The 14,229-nt window shown below is 40.2% G+C and overlaps 1 protein-coding gene across 4 annotated transcripts in view; it reads left to right on the top strand.

The window, feature by feature from the left end:
* Positions 1–11,575: 11,575 nt before the first annotated feature.
* wnt2 (wingless-type MMTV integration site family member 2) overlaps positions 11,576–14,229 on the top strand; it is a 33,413-nt gene continuing 30,759 nt past the window's right edge. Inside the window, exon 1 of one of the 4 annotated variants that reach the window (XM_039761399.1) lies at positions 11,576–11,749. Coding sequence is in view for 1 of the 4 variants with exons in the window: in XM_039761392.1 (XP_039617326.1) it covers positions 14,099–14,181 (83 nt within the window). In the remaining 3 variants the exon portion in view is untranslated. Of the gene's footprint in view, positions 11,750–11,776; positions 12,078–13,811; positions 14,182–14,229 lie in introns of those variants that run through there. The other 3 variants (XM_039761395.1, XM_039761394.1, XM_039761392.1) reach the window with 3 other exon arrangements.

The raw sequence follows: 14,229 nt of genomic DNA, 5'->3' as shown, positions 1-14,229 counted from the left end.
TATAGGGTGGTCCAAATCTAATTATGCAGTTTTCATTATGCTATAACTTAAGTTTATTACATAGAAAATCGCCCGAAAAATCCCGGACCATCGAGAAGTGTGCAAAGTGACGTCATGAAGAATTGTCTTTGAACCGAATTGGAATTGTCCCCACATAAATCCGAGTCATCCAGACGATCTGGATCTGCATAATTAGATCTGGACCACCCTGTACATAAAAAAGACACGGTATGTTATCTGCAGCAACCCGGGGCTTAACATAGTCAGTTTGAATAACATGCTGTAGCCCTGCTTGTAGCTGACATGCAAGTAGCCTTGCCAGCAAGTTTTGTGTCGAGTTATCAGAGATGTTGGTTGAGAGCTACCACAATACGTGTGATCCTTCATTTATTTAGGAAGGAGGTTAATCAGAGCTGTTTTAATATTATCCTTTAGCTTAATCAAGGAGATTGATCAGTTGTGTGTGAGTGTGTGTAATAATCTTTCTTTTTCACCAGAAAGACAAGGACATCACTGGAATCCCATCCAGGCCTGGCAACTTTCATTCTTATGAATTTTAGTGTGTCTTTCAGTTTGTTCTAAAATGTATAGAAGAATATCAAGCATCATTGTCACTAAGTGTGGAAAGTTTCAGAAGTTTTAAGAATGATATAACAATCTTGGGGGTTGCCTTAGAATCCTCTGCAAATAGATTGGTTTAAAAAAGTGCTGCTTAATGTTGGGAGGATGGTTTATAATGCATCCATGTTTGCCTCTTACTGAAGATATGTTTGTAAAACATTCACTTATTTTTAAATTACAAAACAAAGGTTTGCTGGGCTTAGTACTAGAAGTATAGTGTTTTGGCCTCGTCCATTGTTTTTCCAGATTCTCCACTTTGCAGTAGAATAGAATTCAACTCCAACTGGATTTAGTTTTTTTTTTCTTCATGATTTTGGTTGGCCACACGAGGGCGCTCCCATTCCAAAGTTGTGAGCTGCCTTTCTAGGTCAGCAGTTTGCTTGTGGTTTTATTTTTTTTTGCCTAGCTAAATTACAGGAGTGAGAGATGGAAAAATTGTTTTTGCCCCCTAACAGTAAGCCAAATATATGATGGATTCTCAACAGAACTCTGATTTTTTGTTGATGAAATTTTGATGATGCCCTGTTAACTTTGTGCTCACTGAAATGAGACCGTAGTATCTCAGTGCTCGGGAGAGTGAAGGGTAAATAAAGATCAAGTTTTTAATAAACTGGTTCATGTTCAGATTAGACAAAGCACCTGAAATGGGTGAAGGTAAGAAGGCAAGTGATTGTGTGTTTTTTTTTTTTGTTTTTTTTTTTAAATGTTGACTCCTTTGTGATTGTTAGCCGCTGACAACCCTGATCGTCATCGTAGCTGTCATGCAATGTCCTTTTCCAGTCTTTAATACCTAAGAATAAAACAACAAAAGACATAACTAGTACTGACAGGTGGCATTCACCACATGAAAACAAGAGCTTCTAATATGAAATAAGATCTGGACTCTTAGAAATATGCTCTTTTTGCATTTTATCCATCTTATCACTGTTTTTCATACTACTCATAACCCTCATGTATTGTTGTTTGTGGTCCTAGAGCTCCACATTTTGCATGTGTAAAAATAATAGCAGTTTCAAATTGAGCCACTTTGCTTACATTCTGACTTAACTGTGAGAAAATGAAGACATAAGCCAGCCTCTCCTTTGTCACAAGATAGGTGTGCACTTTTAAGGAACGTCCTTTGGCTCGGCTGAATGAGGTGATTATATTTCATACTTTATGTAGAGTTCGGACCAAATTCACATCCTTGGAGTCTCCTGAAGAGAGCCTGATTCTGTTATGTTTAGTTATAACCTAATCGGAGATTATTTTGGGGAATACTATAGAAGAATCACGTACTAGATACTCTTTTCTGATGTGTAATCGTTTCCATGTAGAATCCCCATCAACGGTCCTATGAGTAATTTGCGTAATGCAGTTTGCATATTTGCAGTAATCCATATTCTGTGGTTCACCAGTTAAGGTCTGTGCATCCTACAATTGTAAAGGAAGACAACAATCCCACCATATCTGCTCACACACGTCATTTGCCCTGACCACTCTGATCAGTCCTAAGATTCAAACTTCCTGGATCTAACAATCCTCCTATGTTAGAGGTGTTGAGAAAGAGCAGTCGCTTTAGAGCCCATGTACCTAATGCAGTCCTCGCCAGGCCTAAGACACTTGGTAAACATTTTAAGCATTCTATACTATGCCATATGTACTTGATATATACTGTAGACTTAATGTGGATAAACCATTCTGTGTGACATTTTAACAGAACCACAACCATAGGCATCAGCCTCATCATTACCAGCGAATTTTTGAGAGAATATGGATGTCTTCAGTAGTAAAGGCAGAAAGGTCCACAGTGCCGCTGTAAATGTAATTTACAGGGATGTGAAAATATACCTGAGCAATTCATACAGAGATTGACATGAGAATTGCAACAAAGACCATCTGGATAGCCACACGTGCCTACTTTCAACAAAGAATCTGACTTTGCCAGCAACCTCCGTTCCTTATAAATATATCCTTTTAGACTCTGGAGAGGTGATCAATAACAATGAAGCTGTCTTAACATCAACACACTTGAATAAATTATTTGCTCCAATAAAAAAATATGAATTTCCTTTTCGTGTTCATGTTCCCCAAGCAAGGGGTGGCAAACTGTGGCCCATGGGATGCATTTGGCCTGTGGCACAGGTGTGAGTGGCCTGCCAGCTTCTTTTAACAATCTACAAAACTCCCGCCATCATTGGGTGATGTTCTGGATTAAATGTAAGACGCTGACATGTTGAGTCATCCAAAAACAATTACATAAGCTAAACGTCTATCATGCAAATAGAGACTCTCTGTAGCGTGTGCGTTTTAAGATGCTTTCTTGCCTTCTTGGTGGGCGCTTTAGAATTTGAGTTTGCACATGGCTGATTGTATCAGTGATGAATTTGGTTGGCAGTGGCACCCCTGAAGGCGTGACTCTGGATCTCTGCACAGATTAGTATAAAGAGGGCAGTTTGCAAGTGCAAAAGGAGGACGTCAGGGGAAGAAACCAAAACCTGTTATTACTGAACTTTCTGTACTTCCACCTGTGTGTTTGGTGAGACGAGCAGTAAAATGTACTTACTGGCAGTGGCATGCCAACTGTGCCTTTGGGCAATGTGTGTGCTTTTTAAACACTTCATCGTTGAGTGTTCAGAGAATAGTAGTTAGGATGACTTCACTTCAACTTTAGTATAGCACTGTTAATTTATGTTCTTCTGCGTTCTTCAGACTTTACAGTTACAAGCAGAATCGTATTCATTTTCTAAATTTTAAGGATTGGTGTTCAGACAAAAGAGAGGACTCCATCACGTGTTCAGCCTGGGTTGCCATCCATTATTGTGAATTTCAGTCTTGCCTGATTTTTGTAATATTTTCATCTCCTTTTGCTGTTGCAGCTGAAAGTAACTGAACTCCAGTGCAGTTGTAGACTTAAAAATAAGTTGACTTCATTTTCTTTGCTTGAGTTTTACTGACTGCGCATTACCCAAGATTTGTTTCCAGGGGCCTCATTTATCAAGCTTGCGTACGCACAAAAAGAGGCTTGAAGTGTGCATAAGCAACTTCCCACGTAAACGTCGGGATTTAGAAAAGAGAACTTGATGGAGGAGTGTGAGTATATTTACAGCAACTTTGACTCATGCATACGCAGCCTTTCAAAGAAACTGGGAAATAATCAAGGGTGTCATCAAGTGGGGCAATACAGCAAAACCGAATCAATAACAACTTGTATGGATAATGATTCATATCACAAGAGCTGTTGTTATAATGTGTGAGGACATATGACAAACATATTAAAGCTCAAATGTGATAAATATGACGCACGTACAGTATTTTAGTTCCCTTTTAAGAAGACTGATGCTGCATATTTATACTCGAGAACCTTTTCTTTCTTTCATTTTTTTCGTCTGCTTAGACTACTTCACTTCTCGCGGAACTGGCCAGCAGGTCGGGAATAGCTCAGCTAAGCTTCACTCCATCATTCCTGCTGCACTGGAGGCCTCTAACCACACAATGGAGTACTGCATCTAGTTTTTGTATGGTGTGGCTTCAACCATATAATATGTTGTTACCAACTGAAAAAGACAATTTGCACCATAGTCCGTTTTCCTAATGTAATAAGGGCACCGAGTGAGAATGAAGCTGCTTTTCTTAATCATAAGCAGTTACGTTCTTTTGACATGCAAGTTATCTGTGCCAATTGTCAGTACTGCTCTGGCATGATACCACATCAAAAGGCATTGCCAGTTGCAGAACAAACTTGGAGACCACAGATAAGTTTGGTTTCTCCTCTCGGTGCAAACCCACTGTGCCAGTGACTAGCGATTCATTTTGTTGGCGGAGAACAGACCTTTATTTTATTTTAATGTGGCTGGACCTCACGGCATTTAAAGCAGGAGCAACATGTTGCTTTCAACATATTTGTGCTCGTTGCTGACACCATGGCTTAGGCCAGCAAATTGAGGTTCTTTGAGTGCCTCTAATTTAGTGACAAGAACTTCTGTCTCACACTAGGAGGCTGCTTTACCAGCCAATGAAGGTCTGCAGCATCGAGATTGCAGATGTGCTGGATGAGGCACATTAGCGTAGTTCAAAATGATTGTGATTTATAAACGGTAAGCGAAATGTGTGTACACGAAGATTTATAAATCTGATTTTTTTTTTTTTGGCCATACGTGGATTTTCATGCTCAAAATCACACAAAGTTTTATAAACGAGATCCCAGGAGATTTTTCAAACATGCTCCAATAGTGCATGGCATTATTGTTTGCTGGCACATACAACTGCAAGCTGTTCTGTTCACAAATGAAAATTACTAACCACAAGAAGTGTACTGACAGATACAAAACTTTACCATGAATCCATTTTTAATAGTGTCCAGGACAGTGTCATACTGACCCTGTGGCTTTAAAAGGACTCTCTTACTGGTCTTTAAGCATTTCTCTCACTAGTTTTTAATACGAAAAGTTTAATAGTTAAACCATTTATTGAAGTGACTTTTTATTATATACTATTAAATACTATTACTATTTCTTATATTGCCTGGGTTCATAGGCACACCTAGATTTTAGACAATCCACTGTATGAGTCATTATTGACAATCGCCCACCACCAAAAAACGTTTCCCACCCCTGTCCTCCGTGCTGGGACAGCATAAAGCTTAACAAAGGCCTGGCAAGTGATGTTTACCTTAATGCAACATGAATGAGGCGGCTTTGGATTGTTCCTTGCAGAGGACATTTGATCTTTTCTAATTTGAAGTAAAATCAGAGATCATTTTCCCACCAGTTTATGGAGTGAGGAATAAGCTTCTTCCCACTGAGTAGGTATGATAAGACAACAACGAGGCATCTGGTTGCAAGATATTACAAGGTGGACATCTTTTTTTTTTGATATTTCAGGACAGAGTACTGGCACTTGTGCACTAGCAGCAGGAATTGGGAGGCTGTTGGGGTGTTCGAGGCCGTGCTGGAAGTGGTTGGGCACCGGCACCACACGCTCTGACGATGAATAACAAAACTGTGAAAACTGTACACCATAATGCAAGGAGGACCAGGAAGCAGACACAGGGTACTGCTAATTATTTGTTTTCACTTCAAGCACTGCTTACAGGGAACAAAACTCATAGGTAATCAAACTTTTACAATTATGATATCCAGGCTAGGCATATTTATGTACTGTACATACTGTACACACACAGCTGGCATACAGGACAATTGTTCGGTTTTTTTTTTTTTTTTCCCTGCGCCATTTTACATTGTGCAAAATACTCATTTCTGGCCAATACTCTTGTTCCATAAATCAGTTAAGGGCCAGATTTGTGATTGGGCAGTGGATAGCCCCGTTCTATAAAATCTAACCTACTATCGATTAGTTCATTTCAATACCACTTCCTAGCCTCAAGCTGCCAACACTCGATGCCGTCACTCCCCTGATTGGTCAGTTTGCCTGGCTGGGTGGGGCTAAGTTCACTTTTGAGAGTATTTTTTCCCCCAAATGGGTAAAGGTCTGAGGGTAAAACTCACTGTGGGAAGCCATTAAACCGATTTCTTCAAATAAACAAGATGGCTAGGTGTGTCATAGCAGACAGTGAAAGGCCATGTCTGTGTGCATCTGGAAAGAAAAAACAGTTAAAAGGTTATTTCCACACTGTGTTTTTTCAGCTGGGTATAACCTTTTAACTTTTTTTTTATATAGACCCCTTACTAAAATTTGATATATCGCAGTACCTGAAAAATACGTGGACATATCAGCATAACATTTATGTACCTTAAATATGCAATGTATTCTTAAAGTTATGTCTGAAATATATTGAAAAAATATTAATATATGTAAACAAACGTATTTTCAAAATATTTTGTGGAAGACTTACCATATACTGTGCGTCTACTCCCCTGTTTCAGACACCAAGTTATATGACTTATCCTTAAACCTGGAAAAAAAATAAAGTCTCTCAAGTAAAGTATTTACTGCCTGTAGTCAGCTATGTCAGCATATAAGCTTCACTATGCGACGTTGAAACAATTGTGTGTGTGCGCCACCTTTGATTTTCAGGAAAAATCTTACCTTATCTCACTGTTAAGTACTAAAATTAAACACTAAAATAGAAAATTTGGTTTTAATATACATCTCTTCGATGTTTGTTTCTAGGGATAATGAAATCTACTGTCAAGATAACAAGTCTAAATAAGAATAGATCAGGAATATTAGAGCATTGATTCTTAAGCAAAAGTTATCCTAGTAAAATGTTGTACATTCTCATGTCTCATATCAAAATGCAAAGCAACAAGCTACACTTAAAATAATATCTCAAAAGCAACAATGTTAAAGAAGTCAAAAAGCCTTTTAGATTGGATTTATTTGAAATCCCCTACGTTTAGTTACAATTTACAAGCCAGGTATTGTAGCGAGGACAGAACATTTCCAGTTAAAACCTTGTTATGCACTCGTCTTATGCTGGCTATAGAATTTGTACAGTGTCACAATATAATTTTATTTAGAATCTCATTTTTAAAAAGCACCTCAGCGCATGCTCCCAACCTCAATATGAGATTTTTTGAATGTCTTTTTTTTTTTCTTCTTCTTCTTTTTGAATCAGACCTCGTATGTTTCCTGGAAAACCTGGGAAGTTATGAAAAACTAACAAGATAAAAGCATGTATTGCAAATCCCTTGAAATTAAAAAAAAATCAAAAACAACAGTCATGGAAACATTAAAGTGAATTCCAATAATCACATAAGATGAAACATTCGACATTGCACTAACGAAACAGCCACATCTCTATTCATGTCGCCTTGCGTTGTGTTCTGTGTGCTAGTGATGGGTCGTTCTTGACGATTCGTTCATTTTGAATGAATCTTTAATGTGACTCGGGAAGAACGAGTCGTCTCGTGGGAGTGATTCGTTAAGTAGCGCATACGCATTTGCGCAACTTCTTACAGTTTCTGTATTGGAATTGATTCACCTGTTTCGAGTCTTCGGGTTTTTCGAGTCGTTCGTTCATCACATGACAGCCCCATGAGCTTAACCTATGCGGTGTGAGCCGGAAACAGAATTGAACGAAATGACTCGAAAAATGATTCGTTCATTTTGCTGAACGAGACTCAAAGGTCCGAGTTGGTAAAATGATCCGAACTTCGAGCGCGAGCCCGTGCCCCTGAGCCAACTGGTAATACAGTAGATGATACGGTGAGCCTGCAAGTCACGTTATTAGTGTTAAGTTAGCGTTAAAGTAGTGAATTACTGTACACCAGAATATGGGCGAGTCTGATTTGAGAAACTATATTAAAGGGAAGTTAACACCGTGAACCAAAGAAGAGCAAGGAAGCGAGTCGTTTTGTTGACTTTTTTTGGACCTTTTACGGGGCTGTCGTTCCATCTGACCGCCGCACCAGCGAGCTGCTCAAGCGCCAGTGGATGAGCCAACAGTAGCGCTAGTGAGATACTTCAACTGCATCGCCATCGTTGTACTCGTATGTGACTACAAGTGAATGTCGGAAATCCTCTGGGTGTGAAATGTGATTGACAAGCATTATTCGTCCAAGTCATGGCGAAGACGTGGCTAACCTTGTTCAGGAAATGGATCCTGATAGTGAGATCATTTCAGTGTGTGGACGCCCTTCCCGTATACCTCATATATTTCATTCTCAACAATTTACTGCCTAAAATGTGCCCGGATTATTTTTGTGACCCTCTGTTTGCCTAAGAGGTATCAAGTGCCTAGCACCTCAACTCAGTCAAGTTTCTGTATTTTTAAGGGCCTAGGCGCATGAATACCTGCAGAGCTTTAAGTTAATGGAGCTGAGAAACACACAAATGGCAGTGAGAGTCGCAACTTAATCCCAGGTGAGTTGTGTGAAACACAGCTGGTGGTAAAACTGTGCAGACAATCTACCAAGCAGATTGCAGAATAGCAATGGAGGGAGAGTCTAAAGACAAAATCTGAACCAAGAATAATGTTTGCAGTGTCAGTTCAGTGAAGGAGAACAGCCAAGACACAGCTTCACCTTCAGCTGAGGAAAAAAAAGGTTTGTCTGCTCACTTGTACTCAACAGACCACTGCACACTGCATGACAGCATATCACTAAATACCCTGCTGTACTGTCTTAACAACAGACGGCTCACAATTCATGTTGATGTGCCTTTGTCACTGGCTGCACGACTGAAGTTGAAGAGAAGACCACCCTGCCATTTTTGTGAGTTTAGGCATGATTTCCTGGAGTTGGAAATATTGGCTGGGAACATCGACTTCAAAGGGAGGACTACATTACATAATGGCACTGAAGAGTTGTTGCGCCAGAGATTAGTGACCCAGAGTAGGAGCGGAAATCCCATCGTGCAAATGAGCAGCTTCAGAGCCAGTGGCAGGTGTGCCTATAAAACAAGAAAAGCAGGGCTTCAGTATTACAGACAGTGTCCCCGTCCACCACAGCCATTTGTGAAAACCCTAACCCTAAATGAGCCATGTGAAGAGCAAAAGGATACATTCTGGCACAATATATTTCAACATAGTGTACTTACAAGATATCCTGGAATTATATCATTTTTAAATCTATTGATATGGGTAGTAATATGTTTAAAAACTATATTGCACATATTTTGTTTTCTTAAGGGGAAAGTGATGACAGTGCTAAATCCAAGCAATACAGTTACAAACATTATGATGAAATACAAATCATTTTATTCACACAGGACAGGACCCATCTTTAAAAACAATGCTGCCAAATGCTTAAATATTTTTAACAGTTTAATGGTTTATTAAAATGTTGCAGTTAAAAAAGAATTACTTACCAACTATGCTGAAGGCATTAACTTTCATAACGTTTCAAAGAACAGATGTTTTCAATCAGGAATCCTGTAAAACACCAAAGGTGGCTCTACTTCACTGGGGTCTTGAGTAAGGCCCTTAACCTGCAATTGCTCCATCCTGAGTATGATGTTACTCTGCATCCAGCCCTGCATGTAGGCCTTCAACCTGCAGGGAAAAACCTGGGGGTGGTGGCAGAATTGGCACTCCAGCCACCATAAAAAGTGTGGTGCAGAGGTGTCACCCGCCACACATGGCTGCACTCGGGTCCTAATCTGGGATGCTGAGGTGGTTTGTCACGTGGTGGTGCGGCAATGTGCGGTATCGGTGCCTGCTCCTAACTCTGTCTTTTAATACAGGTTTTCTTATTTTAAAAAAAATATATTCATATTTTTCTCACATGTTTACAAAACATGGGCCAACAGTTTTAAAATCCCCATGAAAATACTTTCTGTATTTTTTATGATCTACAATCTATATTCCTGTTTTGGGCACCCATTTGTTCTTTTCTTTTTCAGACAGACTGTTTAATTAGTTGATTAATTAACTTGAAATGGGTTGTGTTATATTCCACTGCCATAACCGCACACAATTTCAATAGAAATAGACCAAGCTACAGTATTTCTGTTTATTCACAAAAGATTTAAACCAGCCTGACTGTGCTAGAAGCCACCCAATCTGTCAACTATGGCTAACGCTGCTTCTTCTTTCAGCAGCTTCCGTTAGGGGTTGCTACAGCAGATCATCTTCTTCCATATCTTTCTGACCTCTGTATATTCTGTTACACCAATCACCTGCATGTCCTCTCTCACCACAGCCATAAACCTTCTCTTAGGTCTTCCTCTTTTTCTCTCCCCGGCAGCTCTATCCTTAGCATCCTTCTCCCAATATACTCAGCATCTCTCCTCTGCACACGTCCAAACCAACACAATCTCACCTCTCTGACTTTGTCTCCCAAATGTCCAACTTGAGCTGCCCCCCAAAGTACTCATTTCTAATCCTATCCATCCTCGTCACACCCAGTGCAAATCTTAGCATCTTTAACTCTGCTACCTCCAGATCTGTCTCCTGCTTTCTGGTCAGTGCCACCGTCTCCAACCCATATAACATAGCTGGTCTCACTACGATCCTGTAGACCTTCCCTTTCACTCTTGCTGATACCCGTCTGTCACAAATTACTCCTGACACTCTTCTCCACCCATTCCAGCCTGCACTCTCTTTTTCACCTCTCTTCCACAATCCCCATTACTCTGTACTGTTGATCCAAGTATTTAAACTAATCCACCTTCGCCAACTCTACTCCCTGCATCCACACCATTTCACTGACCTCCTTCTCATTTACACACATGTAGTCTGTCTTGTTCCTACTGACCATTCCTCTCCTCTCTAGAGGATATCTTCACCTCTCCAGGGTCTCCTCAACCTGCTCCCTACTATCGCTATGGATCACAATGTCATCAGCAAACATCATAGTCCACGGGGACTCCTGTCTAATCTCATCTGTTAACCTGTCCATCACCATTGCAAATAAGAAAGGGCTCAGAGCCGATCTCTGATGTAATAAAACCTCCACATTGAATGCATCCGTCACTCCTACTCCTGACCTTAGTACGGTCACACTTCCCTCGTACATATCCTGTACAACCCTTACATACTTCTCTGCCACTCCTGACTTCCTCATACAATACCACAGCTCCTCTCGATGCACCCTGTCATATGCTTTCTCCAGGTCCACAAAGATGCAATGCAACTCCTTCTGGCCTTCTCCAAACTTCTCCTTCAACTCCCTCAGAGCAAACATCGCATCTGTGGTGCTCTTTCTTGGCATGAAACCATACTGATGCTCACTAATCATCACCTCACTTCTTAACCTAGCTTCCACTACTGTTTCCCATAACTTCATGCTGTGGCTCATCAATTTTATCCCCTTGTAGTTACTACAGTCCTGCACATCCCCCTTATTCTTAAATATCGGCACCAGTACACCTCTTCTCCACTCCTCAGGCATCCTCTCACTTTCCAAGATTCCATTAAACAATCTGGTTTAAAACTCCACTGCCATGGTTCAAAACAGCGCCAGGCAAATAAAGCTTCTGGTAAGAGCGCCACGCCTTCATGACGTCACGAGCTGTAACCAACCAGTAGCCTAGACGTCATAACAGCCAATTTGAAGCGCGGCACGTCCTGTGTAGGATTTTCGTCAAAAGAAGACCAAACCACGCCGAAAAATGTCAAAAACAGCTTAAAACTGAAAGGTGGAAACAATTCGAAAAAAAAAAAAAGGAAAATAAATTCCGCCACGTTGCAGAGTGACAATGGAATTTATCACCACATTAGGGGAAAAAAACGTGTGAATGCCAGGTCTGAATTCGTTATTTCTTACATGTTTTCAAAATTGGCGTATAATGAAAGGGTGGGTGTGCAACGTCTGCACCCCATTGTAAAACCTTAAACATATTGATGAACACTTCGATGCAAAACAAACGTGAAAGGAATGCGTGCCTAGAATGATCGAGAACGGAGTGCCGTGGCTTCGCTTTACGGTTTACTTCTAAGACGTTCTGGCATCGTTTTCCTTTTTATGTAATTAAGTTGACCGACTTGGTCGATTGCAATGTAAAAGACGGCCTCGGATATTTTGAAAGGCATTAAACGAGTCTTTGACTGTCAAACATGAATTTGGTGTCGGGTGAGTATGATAAATGAATCGGTCTGTTTGTTTGTAATTATTTACAAAAGCACTTTGCCCGATATTCCTGCTGTAATTCTGCTAAAATGTAGAACCCTCAACAATAAGGGTTGTTTTGTGGTAGCCTGTATAAAATGTGTGTTATAGAACTGCCAATGTTACTTCCACTGATAAGGGGGGGGAAAAAGTTAAGCTAGAGGGAAACTTGACCTTTGACTCGTGGTGACACAGACTTCTTCAGGAGGTTACCAGTGGACGATTACGGGATCTCCGGAACGTGTCACCGACACTAACACCTGTCAGCCGCCTGCCTTTTACAATTATCTTCGCAATATTATTTCTTTTAAGAGTGTTTTAAGGAATCCCATAACCTGTCACTGACCGAGGCCGAGCTATATGAAAACACGATCTCTGCGTCGCACGAAAGCGATAGAGAACAGTTTTGACAGCGGGAGACGACTGCACGAGTATCGTTTAGCACATTAGTAAACATTAACATTGTATACAAGATCTTAAAATGGAGTCTGATCCATGATACTTGATGCACATGCTCTCTTTATCCGAGTGTGGCTTCTGCCTTGCACACTGAGCTGCAGAGATAGATAAGGGCCATCGCAACCACGAACCAGACAAAGCGAGCACGAGAAAATGATCGATAGCTGATCCAAGAAAAAAAAAAAAATGTATATACATGTAACTTTACATCTCAGCAAAAATATACACTCTAAAATGAATTGCCTGGCAATAACTGTAGTCACGTGTTCTTTTTTTCTGTATTTAACGTGTCACTATGCATCCATAATTCTTCAGGCATTTTAGCGAGTCTTTCAATGACAAAACTGTTTGGGTTCAAATAGCTTCCTCGCAAACAACCCTATAAATTTTCTCGTCAGTCTTGGATGGATCGTCGATTTTATACATTATTTAAAAAATAGGACACCACGTTCAATCAATGAATGACAAGAAGGGAACGCAACGGTAACATATTCTGGACTGGGATTCGAATTGGTTTGAACCACTGTTACAAACTACAAAAAGTTACTTGAGCAACTTCCCATTATATTTTAGCTTTTAGGTCCATCGATTTAAAGTTCCAAACGACAAAATCATCGTATCACTCATCGACCCCTCCAGACATTCAAAATTCAGGATTAATTCAGTTATATAAACTGGAGAGATCAAAAGATTATGTGAATATAAAATGACGTTACCTAGATTAAGAGTTCAAAAGAAGACTTAATCAGTTTGAAAGAGACGGTCACGACGGGAGTAGGAACTTTCTTTTCTACATAAAGTTTTTAAGCCTCAAATTCTTCACAAAACGCAGTGTGCAATAAGATTAATAAACTTGCAACAATATATGGCCTTACAAAGGGTGACGTTATTTGTACGAGAATAAATTAAGCCATCAGAAGGGAAAGGGCGGTTTTAGAAAATTGAATGGATGAATATTTTTTATTAACGCTATTTTATAGATTGATCGCATATGTACAATGTATGTATTTGTGTGTATATATATATATATATATAGTTCATTTTATGTGTGTGCATAAATGTAAATTTCCGAAATCGAATTACCATTGTGACCCCAACCTGAAATATTTTAATCTGGAAATGGGCCAAGCCTGTGTCTTGTGTCAAGCTAGCCTGAACAGATATCTTCAGACATCTAATTTTTTTCACTTCATTCCGCCCGGGAGAAGCCTGAGCCCTCCCACTGGGAGAGCAGTTTATATCTGATACCCGGCTGCCCTGGAAGCGCACCTATGATGGCAGATCATTGTCCGCGATTGAGAATGGACAGGCGCATCGTACAGAAGAGAAGAACTCAATCAAAGGTCAACGGGACGTTCGTTAGATTTTAATGCACGTCCGCAGTGGGAAACCGTGAACAAATAAGCGTATGAAGCAGTTTAGGAATGTTAACCTTTTCCTTCTGAACTCTGAGAGGAGTGATGTCCTCTCCAATTATATTAAAGAGCTGAACAATTGAAGGTGGGACGAGATACCAGTGATATAATATGAACTTCTCTCCAGGCGGGTTGTGGATCTTTTTTTCTGTAATTCTCTGTTGGGTCGTGTCCAGAGTCAGCTCGTCTTGGTGGTGAGTATCACACGTGTGTGAGCAGGATGACCTTAAAAAGCACAACCG

Source organism: Polypterus senegalus, chromosome 8 (genome assembly GCF_016835505.1).
Source record: "Polypterus senegalus isolate Bchr_013 chromosome 8, ASM1683550v1, whole genome shotgun sequence".
In the NCBI taxonomy this organism is placed as follows: domain Eukaryota; kingdom Metazoa; phylum Chordata; class Cladistia; order Polypteriformes; family Polypteridae; genus Polypterus; species Polypterus senegalus.
This window is presented reverse-complemented; position numbering and strand designations above follow the sequence as displayed.